Source organism: Apium graveolens, chromosome 8 (assembly GCF_009905375.1).
Source record: "Apium graveolens cultivar Ventura chromosome 8, ASM990537v1, whole genome shotgun sequence".
NCBI classification, from domain to species: domain Eukaryota; kingdom Viridiplantae; phylum Streptophyta; class Magnoliopsida; order Apiales; family Apiaceae; genus Apium; species Apium graveolens.
The window spans coordinates 14,965,568-14,977,323 of NC_133654.1; the positions used below are offsets into that span (position 1 = coordinate 14,965,568).

Sequence of the window (11,756 nt, forward strand, 5' to 3'; positions counted from 1 at the left end):
TGCCCTTACCTATAATGTCGTAATTTTGAGTATTTTAGAGTATAGTTTGGTTTGGTGGAGCTGAGAAAATGACAATCATATATGAAAACTTGTTATGCCATATAACTATAATTATAGCATCAGATGTTGGCATGTTTTATTATTATTATTTTAATAATAATAATTATTGTATGGGTTACATATAAATATATTAATTATTTATTTTATTGGGTTAAATTAAATGATCAAATAAGAAACACAATTAAAAGACAATAATCTTCCCCTTTGAGTTTGAGAATAATCAAAAAAGGAACGTATATGATAATCCAATGGTAGGCCTTCATGAGTTGCGCCTGACAGGAATTCCAATTCGGTAATAAGTTTTATTGTATGAACCTAATAAGTAAATACCCAATATCAGGACTTAAGCATAACCCATGGACTTAAGCATGTTAATTACATAACTCAATTACCAATCTAATAAAAGTTGATTCATCAAGTGGCCTGGTAAAGATGTCTGTAAGTTGTTGCTCACTTAGAACAAAATGAAATTCTACAGTACCATTCATAACATGTTCCCTAATGTAATGATATTTGATGTCAATGTGCTTTATCCTTGAATGTTGTACATGATTTTCAGTATTGGCAATGACACTTGTGTTATCACAGAAGATTGGAATCTTGTCCATATGTAGACCATAATTCAACAATTGATTTCTCATTCATAGAATCTGTGCATAACAGCTACCAGCAGCAATGTATTCAGCCTCAGCTGTAGAAGTAGAAACTGATTGTTGTTTCTTACTAAAACTGGACACCGGCTTATTTCCTAGAAATTGACATGTTCTTGTTGTACTTTTTCTCTCAATCTTGCAACCTGCATAATCTGCATATGAATAGCCAATTAGATCAAAACCAGAATCTCTGGGGTACCAAATGTCAAGTTTTGGTGTGCCTTAGATATATCTGAAAATCCTCTTAAGGCTATTAAATAAGATTCCCTAGGATCAGCTTGGAATCTAGCACAAAGACATGTAGAAAATATTCTATCTGGCCTACTAACTGTCAAATATAAAAGTGAGTCAACCATACATCTATAGCTTGAAATGTCAACCGACTTTTCAGTTGTGTTCAATTCAAGTTTAGTGGCAGTGGTCATGGGAGTTTTTGCAGATGTGCAATCCAATAAATCAGACTTATTTAAAAAATTATGAATATATTTAGTTTGACTAATGAATATTCCATCACTAACTTGCTTAACTTGTAAACCAAGAAAATAAGTTAGTTCTCCCATCATGCTCATTTCATATTTGTTTTGCATTAATTTGGAAAACTTTTTCCAAAGTTTATCATTTGTAGAGCCAAATATTATATCATCTACATAAATTTGAACAAGTGTACTAGATCCATTTACATTTTTAAATAAAAGAGTTTTGTCAACAGTACCTCTAGTGAAGTAATTATATAAAAGGAACTTTAACAAGGTTCCATACCAGGCTCTAGGTGCTTACTTCAATACATAAAGTGCTTTCAATAGTTAGTATACATAGTCTGGAAAGTTGGGGTCTTCAAAACCTGGAGGTTGACTGACATAAACTTCCTTCTTCAATTCTCCATTCAGAAATACACTTTTTACATCCATTTAATAGACTTTAAAATTGGCATGGGCTGCATAAGCTAGTAAGATTCTGATAGTTTCAAGTCTTGCAACTGGAGCAAATGTCTCATCAAAATATATTCCATCTTGATGTGAGTACCCTTCGGTAACTAATCTAGCTTTGTTCCTTATGACTAGGGTTGTCAAACGGATAATTTGGATACAGATATACCTATATCTGTAACCGCATCTGCAATCATCGGATTTGAATACGGATAATATCCGCTTTATTTCGGATACAGATAATATCCGCTTTTTTCGGATACAAATGCTGATATTTCGGACGAATATCATATTTTTTTGAATTTTTTTTGTTGCCCCTATCGTTTGACGATGATTATAGAACATTTTCTACGATTAAATAAAAATAATATATTTATATATGTATAAAGTATGTGTAGAATTATATAAAATTTGTATAAACATAGTATTTAATACATTTACACACACTACAAACTAAAACAATAAATTTTAAATTATATACAATTATATATTTATATAATTTAAATATCATATATGTATTTAGTTTCGGATTCGAATATCCCGAATTCGAATACGGATAATATCCGTTTTTTCGCGGATATGGATAATATCCGCTTTTTCTCTGATACGGATGCGGATTTTTCGGACGAATATCGGATTTTTCGAATTTTTTTGACAGCCCTACTTATGACTATGCCATTATCTTGTTTCTGAACCCACTTAGTGTCAATAGAGCTCTTATTTTTAGGTTTGGGTATCATCTTCTATACTTTGTTTCTTTCAAATTGGTTTGGCTCTTCCTACATAGCTAAAACCCAATCTGGATCCATTAAAGCCTCTTTTACCCTCTTTGGTTCTTCCTATGAAAGAAAGCTACTGTACAGACATTCATCTTGAGTTGCTCTCCTAGTTGCACTCTAGATGCTGCATCAGCAATGATCAGTTCAAATGGATGATCCTTAGTCCATTTTCTTTGAGGTGGTAGATTTACTCTAGATGAAGTGGCCTCGTTGGTGTCTTGATATGTGGCTGAGTGTTGACTAGATGACACTCCCCCTGAGTTGGTGGATCTTTGATTTGAAGAATGAGTTCTATCAAACAGTGATCTAGTATGACCTTCAACGCCTATTGAAGAATGATCATCAACGGATACTGTATTATGTCTTTTAACGGATGATGCACTTTGACTTTCAACGGATGATGTACTTTGTCTTTCAACGGATGCAGTACTTTGTCTTTCAACAATCGCATCACTTTGTCTTTCAACGGATGTAGTACTCTGTGCATCAACTGTTGTTGCTTCATTTGATGACAATTTTGAATATTTGTTTGTCATTCCTTCTAGATCACTTTCATCATCACTATCATCACAATACATCTCAATATTATCAAATTTGAGGCTTTCATGGAAACCTTCATCTTCTAGTCCTTCAATCTTTTTATCATCAAACACATGTACAGATTCCATAACAATGTTATTTCTCAGATTGTAGACTCTATATGCTTTTCCAACAGCATATCCAACAAAGTTACCTTCATCAGCTTTTACATCAAACTTTCTATGTTGGACAACTTAATTCCTTAGAATATAGCACTTGTATCCAAAAATATAAAGAAAGTTCAGTGTTGGCTTCCTTTTCTTTAACAATTGATAAGGAGTCATGCCTTTAGTTAATTTATTGATCAAATAAGTACTCTGAGTGTAACATGCAGCGTCGACAGCCTCAGCCCAAAAATAAGTTGGTAACTTTGATTTTTGTAGCATAGTTCTTGCAGCTTCAATTAATGATCTGTTCTATCTCTCAACCACTTCATTTTGCCGTGGTGTCCTTAGAGCTGAGAACTCATGAATTATTCCATTTTCTTCACAAAACATCCTCATTGTAGAATCCTTGAACTCAGTTTCATTGTCACTCCTGATTCTTCTGACTTTGAGATCAGGATGATTGTTGTCTTGCCAGTTGTGATTGATGATGATTTCACTTGCTTCATCCTTTGTTCCAAGAAAATATGTCTATGAGAATTTAGAAAAATCATCTACAATCACTAGGAAATACCTCTTCTTAGAAATTGACAATACATTGACTGGTCCAAATAAATCCATGTATAGTAGTTGTAATGATTCATCCATTGTTGTCTCAAGCTTCGTTAACTTTCCTTTCTGACAAGCACCACACAGTCCATCCTTTGAAAATTTAACTTGAGGAATACCTGTAACAAGGTCTTTCCTGGACAATTTATTCATTGTCTTGAAATTCAAATGAGATAGCTTCTTGTGCCATAGCCAACTTTCATCTTGACTTATTTTGCTGAAAAGACAAGTAATTGAGTCTACATATTGAAAGAGATATGTCCTAAGTCCAATCATGTATGAGGATTTAGGAATAACTTTTATGTAATCTGTTTTAATTTCATTGATATTAATAAAAGACTTGTTTTATTTTTATTACGGGCTCTATCTATTTTAAGTGTTTAAATAAGATATACCACAGTTTAGAGTAAAGTTTTTTATGGATTGTGATGAGATCATAATAATGAGACCTAATAGATGATAACTCTAAACTTAAATAGTTCCTGGTCGTAGGATTACTAACTGGTAATTAATAATCCGCAAAGATCGGTACATACTATGCTTGCTTCATTATGAAGGATGTCTGTTCTCATAGACATTTGTGTGGTGACACTATAGCTAGTATGTAGGTGCTTATTATAGAATAAGTTCACTGAACATGACTCACACAGCTGAACAACTGATGGAGTTCACTCATGTGTCAGCAGTTGTTCACATAGTGATAGTTGTACAAGTATCCTTAGACTTGAGGTCATCATAGTCATCTTGTGTACACTGAACTATGCTTTAGTTTAGTTCTTAGTCTCCAGGGACAATTATAAGGGCTCTACTGGGTATAGGAATTTGTACACGAAGATAGTGTATGATCAATAGAGGATCTACCCCTTCCAGTGAAGGAAGAGAATGTTCAATGCTGATCCACTTATGCTAGTTCAGGAATCTCTGACCAGAGTGAATGAAATTAGAAAGGAGTTTCTAATTTACATTAAATAGAACTAAGCATAGTGAATGAGAAAGCAAGTGATTAAATAAAATAGGCTTGACACAAGTTCCATGCCTTGTATTTAATCGTGACATTGCAGGGTAGAAGGAATTGATTGTACGGTAACTACTCACTGAATAGGTTATTGGTATTCTAAGCAGTGAATTCGTATTATCCGGATAGTCGCGATATGCTGAGAAGTATCCCTCACGATGTAGAAAAAATATGATTAATTAATTAATCATATTTAATGAATTAGAGAATTTATATAAATAATGATAAAATAATTTTATTATTATTTATTTCTACTACCGGCTTAATATTGAACCTACATGGTCACACCATAAAAGAGAATGATTTAATGGTGGAGAAATTAATTAATAATGGCTGATAATTATTTATTTATGAAATAAATAATTAATTAGAAAATTTAATAATTGATTAAATGAGATTTAATTGATTATAAATTAATTAAGAAAAGGTTCTTAATATTATTAATTAAGAATTTAATTTTTGGAAATTAAATCAAGTGAGAGAATTATTTCTAAAGTGTTTAGAAAAAGGATTAATAATTAAAAGGTGTTTTTAATTATTAGTGAGAATAATAAAGGGTTAATAATAATAATATTTTATGGGAAAATTTTCAGCTGAAAATTTTGCTTATAAATATACTATTATAAACCCTATTTTTGCCTCAACCCAAAAGATTTACAAAACCCTAATTTTCTCCACCTCCTCCTCCTTCATTACATTGTTTTCTTGGTGGATACCGGTGGAGTGCTTCACACTTGAGGAGCAGCTGCTAGGGACCTATGGTCGTTGTTCTTGGATCGCTTTTAAAGGTTAGAAATTGATCCCTCGATTTTATTTACGATCTGTATGCATATTATATGGATTTTATATCATGAAAATTATTTTACCATGCTTCCGTGATAGATAAAATCCTACACATATATGGATTTAAAGTCATCAAAGTACACATTTCCTCTTCTTACTCTAGTAAGAACCACTTTGTTGTTCATTTTGCAAATGACAACACAAGCTTCAGAATTAAAGGTAACTGAGTTGCCTTTACCATATAGTTGGCTGGCACTTAATAGATTGTGTTTGAGTCCATCAACTGGTGCAACTTCATCAATGATGACATTCCCTTTTGAAATCAATCCATATCCCATAGTAAATCCTTTTATATCATCTCCAAAGGTAATGCTATGGTCAGCTCTTTCCTTGAACTCTGTGAGCAGGGTAGAATATCCACTCATATGCCTTGAGCATCCACTGTCCAAATTCCATAGGTTCTTTATGTTTCCCTGCACATATCAAAACCAAATCAAGTTGATTTGGGTACCAAAATTTCCTTGGGTCCTGCCTTGTTAGCTTTCTTCTTAAGTTTCTTGGACTTTCCACCACTAGACTCAGGTGATTCAAGATCAACCTTTATTTTGGAGGTTAGAATTTGAAACACATTATTAGTTTGAGTTTCATCAGGCACATTGTGATTGACATGATATGGCATGGATTGTGCATACATGTTATTCCAGAAAGGCATGTTATATGACATTTGTGGCATTTTGAATGCAGAATAGTAAGGATTGTGGGAAAATGACATATTAGCAAAATGTGCAAGTGATTTGTGTGGAGGCATAATAGGCATGACATGCATAAGTGATATAGGCATGTTAGGCAAAGAGGGAGGTGCGGATATGGGTGCATTCATAACAGACTTGCAGTTAGAAGATAGATGATTAACACTACCACACTTCACACATGTTTTTCTAGGCGCATACATATCAGGTGTGTAGTTATTGTGTTTGTAAATCCCTACTTTCCCATTCTTTTTTTACTTTTAGATTCTATTTTGACCTCAATATTTTCCAACCTGTCATTCAATTATTTCATTGACAGATGCCCTACATTCACTTTCCCTGTATTCTTGCTTTTGCTTGATTTTCCTGGGACAAAATTCTTTGTAACTGAACCATATTTCTCATTAAGCTTTGCTAGCTTTCCTTGGATGATAGTCTTTTCTCCTTTAACGAATGAGCTTCATCATTCAACGGGTGAGCTTTATCATTCAACGGATACGCTTCATCATCCGTTGATTCAATATATGTTAACCAATCATCAACTAACTATTGGTTCAGTTTCTTCTTGTCTTTCTTCCAGGCTGCTTCACAAAATGATTCAATCCCTTAAACTTTGGCAATATTTGCACTAACATCGCTAGAAGATTTCTAGTCCTTAATGACTTCTTATTCTCATTCAAGTTGCTTTCTCAGAATTTTCTCTTTCTTCAAAGACTCTGTAACTCATCTTTAGCAATTTTACACTGAATTTTCAATTTCTCGAACTCAATGAATTGAGTTTCTAATGCAGCATTTCTATCACTTAAAAATATATTGTTCTCTTTAATTCTATTGTTCTCTTTTGTGAGTGATTTAAGTGTTACATGCAAATGATACAATTCAGTAGACATATCATTAATAGCATCATTGCATTCATCTTTAGAAAGATGTGAAAGATTAGTAGTGATTACCTAATTGATAGATGAGTTAACCTCTGTTTCATCTGACTTGGCCATAAGATCAAGGTTGACATAGTTCATGTCTTCATCTGCATCATCTCCATCAGCTGCCCAGTCATTTTCTTTAGTTATGAAAGCCTTCTCTTTCTGTTTGAGCAACTCAAAATATTTGTTTTTGTAGTCTACAGGCTCAAACCTTTTCTTTTCAGAATTTAGATTTCTACACTCATTTGCAAATCTCAGCCCACACTTGAAACATTTGAATTTGGTTTTGTCAACCATATTTTTGTTGGACTTTGCAACTCCAAAATTTTTCTTGAATTTGAGCTTTGTAAATCTTCTAGACAGAAAGGCTAGATGCTCATCAACTTCATACATGTCATCTTGGCTTGGACAGTCTTCATCTTCATCCATCAACCTTTTTCCCATGCTAATCTCAGATATACCTTCACAAACATTAATGTTTGGTGCAAATTTAACAGCTTCAAACTTCATATCCACCACTCTCTCATGCTTAGCTACCAATGACACAGGCCCACCTTTCTTCCTTTATTTCTCTATGAGCTCATCTTGTTCCATTTTAAGCTCATAGGTCTTCAATATTCCATACAGTCTCTCAAGAGTAAAATCCTTTTACTCTTGTGAATTTCTAGGAGAAATTGTCATTGGCTTCCATTCCTTTTGTAAAAACCTTAAGAATTTTAGGTTGGAATCCATGGTTTGGTAAACTCATCCATACAACTTAGTTCATTTAAAAACTTTTAAAATCTACTGAAAGTCTCATTCAAGGACTCGCCATCTTCAAAATGCAAGTGTTCATATGGTTGAATGAGAAGTTGCATCTTGTTTTCTCTGACTTGCTCAGTTCCCTCACATAGCACTTGAAATTGATCCCAAATTTCCTTAGCAGTTTTGCAATTTATGACGTTGTCAAATATGTCTTGATCTAGACCATTGAAAAAAATGTTCATGGTCTTTTTATCTTTATGAACTGCTTCAATATCTTTATCAGTCCATTCTAATTTAGGCTTTGGAACAGTTTGTTCATTTCTAGTCACTTCACCAGCTTCTGTTGCAACTCTGCAAGGAACATGAGGTCCATTCTCTATGCAGTTGACATAGCTTTCATCTTGAGAGAGTAGATGAAGGTGCATCTTCATTTTCCAGTGATGATAGTTGTATATGTCTAGAATTGGAATTTTCACTATAACATCATTCCTACTCATGTTGTTTGATTGCTTTGATTTTTAAACTCTTTGTATGTTAAGAGCTTGCTCTGATACCAATTGTTATTCCCTAACAATACAATAACAGAATTACAGAAGGGGGTTGAATGGAATTTTGCTTTCTTTTTGCTTTTCTGAATTACTCTTTCTTAAATATACAATTGTGTTTGTGAATATGCAAGAATGCTGATAAGGCTTTTAAAGTATTCTACTAACACAAAGTAAATAAACACAAGTTTAATAACTTTCTGGTGGATTTGTCTTTCCACTAGAGATGTATATATTGAAGAAATCTATGTGATGCAAAGTGCACACAACTGCTTACAAGTATATCTTACAACTTAGAACTTGAGAGTACTAAAGATACAGCTTTTTTGTTCTACTTGTTGTTCTAGTTAAGTTCTAAGATACTTGCTATACTTGGTTTATATAATCACCAAGTTTACATGTTCAATAAGATAAGAGTAATATTTCTATCAGCTAGGTTCAATCACATGTTTCTTCATTTCTCAATCCAATGCAATCCAAGTAAGATACATCATCTTTGAACGAGCTTGTTTTGCATGGAAATAGAAATGCTTCATTTTCTTTTAAAACCTATAATCAGGCTGCCACATTCTGTTAGCTTCTGTCAAGTCACTATCAACTGCTATCTTGTTGATTATCCGTTGGGGCTTCATAGATGTTATCCATTAACATTATATTGATGTCATTCGTTGAAGCTTTCCTGATAGCATCCGTTGACAGCTTTATCTGATATCCGTTGAGGGCTTGACTGGCTTATCCGTTGAAGGCATATTGAGTTATCCGTTGAAGCTTGTAGAGTCATTCGTTGAAGCTTGTAGTTTAGTAGTTGAAGATGTTTCTTTAGTAGTTGATACTCTTTCACTTATACAAAATTACAAGGAATTTTATATTTACACTTAGCTCACTTATTTTATATATCTTGCTAGTAGTCAACATGACTTAGAAATTACAATAATTACCAAATCCCCCAGCTATTCTAGTGTACAGAATGTGTTGCATACTTATTAACATAAGCTACTCCTTCAACGGATAGACTAACTGTGGTTATCCATTGAAGGCTACAAAAGACACTTAATAAATCTACTTGTGGTGTTTCGGTGAATTATCATCAAGACTACAACATATTCCTAACAACTGTTCTTGGGTGTATGGATCTCGACCTTGTGCTAAGGAAAGATCAACCAGTTCCCACTACGGATGATCCCAAAATGGATCAAATTGAGAAATGGGGCGCTCAAATCGCATGTGTCTGGCGATCATGAAGCGAACGATTCCCACTGGATTTCGGGGCTCTATTGTTGAGAGCACAAGTACCAAGAAGTTCCTCTCCGAGATTGAGCAATATTTTTCTAAGAATGAGAAAGCGGAAACGAGTAATATTCTGTCAAAACTCGTGACCATGAAGTATAAAGGAAAGGGGAACATAAGGGAGTACATCATTGGGATGTCTAATTTTGCTGGAAAACTCAAGGAACTCAAGTTAGAACTTTCGGATGACTTACTTGTTCACTTGGTTCTTATTTCTCTGCCTCCTCAGTTTGGACACTTTGTGGTGAATTACAATACTCAAAAGGAAAAATGGACTATTAATAAGCTCATTTCACACTTTGTGCAAGAGGAATAGAGGGTTTTGTGAGAGAAGGCTAAGAGTGCTCACTTGGCATCAAGCTCTCATGACAGAAAAATAAAGTGAGGTAAGGATATTGTAAGTGGAAAACCCAAATATCAGTTGCAAGAGAAGCAGGATAAGGGAATAACCTGCTACTTTTATAAGAAGGTTGGACACATGAAGAAAGAGTGTTCCAAATATGTTGTTTGGCGTGTGAAGATGGGTAAGACTCATGTATATGTTTATTTAGAAGTTAATTTGGCTTCTGTACCTAAGGATACTTGGTAGGTAGATTCTGGTGCTACTACTCACATAAGTGTATCTATGCAGGGTTGCATGTGGAGCCGACCGCCAATTGATGCTGAAAGATTCATCTATATGGGAAACGGAAATAAAGTTTCAGTTGAAGCTGTTGGAACATTTAGATTATTATTAAAAACTGGTGTTTATTTGGATTTATTTGAGACATTTGTTGCATCGTCTTTGAGATGAAATCTTATTTCTATTTTCTGTTTGGACAAATATGGCTACACTTGTTCCTTTAGAAATAATAAAGTATGTTTCTCTTTAAATTTAAATTTGGTTGCCACCGGTTCTTTGATTGATAATCTTTCTATGTTTGATATTGTTGCTTTCAATAATGAAAATTTGCACTCAAGTGCAAGAGGTACAAAGCGTAAGTTAACTGAGAATTCTGCTATATTATGCTACAAGCGATTAGGTCATATCTCTAAACAGAGAATTCAGAGGCTTGTGAATGATAAAATGCTTGATCTCTTATATTTAAGTGACTTTCAAGTCTGTGTAGAATGCATTATGAGAAAATAAACAAACTCGAGAAAGTTAGGTGCCAATAGAGCTGCAAGTATCTTGGAACTGATTCATACCGATATATGTGGACCATTCCCTACAGCCTCTTGGAACGGTCAACGATATTTTATCACGTTCATAGATGATCACTATAGGTATGGTTACCTATACTTGATACATGAGAAGTCGCAAGCTCTGGACGTATTTAAAGAGTATAAAGCTAAAGTTGAACTTCAGCTAAATAGTAGTATTAAAGCTGCCAGATCCGATCGTGGTGGTGAATACTATGATAGATATGATGGATCAAGTGAGCAACGTCCAAGACCCTTTGCTAACTTTCTAAAGAAGTGTGAAATTGTCCCACAATATACTATGCCAGGAAAACCAAATATGAATGGTGTTGCTGAGAGAAGAAACTGTAATCTTAAAGATATGGTGAGAAGTATGATAAGTCATTCTTCCTTACCTGGGCCACTTTGAGGAGATGCACTAAAGACTGCATTTTATATCCTTAACCGGGTTCCAACTAAAGCAGTGACCGAAACCCCTTACAAACTTTGGACTAAGAAAACACTTAGTATTAAGCATCTACATGTTTGGGGTTGTCCAGCTGAGGTAAGGCCATATAGGCCAAATGAAAAGTAATTGGACTCTAGGACAGTCGGTTGCCATTTTGTTAGGTATCCGGAATGTACTCGCGGATTCAAGTTTTATGATCCCGCTACTAGATCCTTCTTTGAGACTGAAAATATAAGATTTTTTTAGGATGTTGATTTTGGGAGGGAAGATATACGTAAAAGTATTATCTTTGAAGAAGATAGTTATGATCATATTTATGACCCTGCCAAGAATAATGTTCAGATTAAGGTACCTATCATTGTTCAAGGCC

The 11,756-nt window shown here is 34.1% G+C and overlaps 1 protein-coding gene across 1 annotated transcript; it reads left to right on the forward strand.

Annotated features, from left to right (window-relative positions):
- The first annotated feature begins 9,673 nt into the window (after window positions 1–9,673).
- On the forward strand, window positions 9,674–10,072 carry LOC141679318 (uncharacterized). The gene has a single exon (XM_074485819.1). The coding sequence runs from the start codon at window positions 9,674–9,676 to the stop codon at window positions 10,070–10,072; it is 399 nt and encodes a 132-aa protein (XP_074341920.1).
- The last annotated feature ends 1,684 nt before the right edge of the window (window positions 10,073–11,756 follow it).

What these genes read in the sequence shown, in the direction of transcription:
- LOC141679318 (XM_074485819.1), top strand. Translation starts at nt 9,674, where the DNA reads ATGGGGCGCTCAAATCGCATGTGTCTGGCGATCATGAAGCGAACGATT.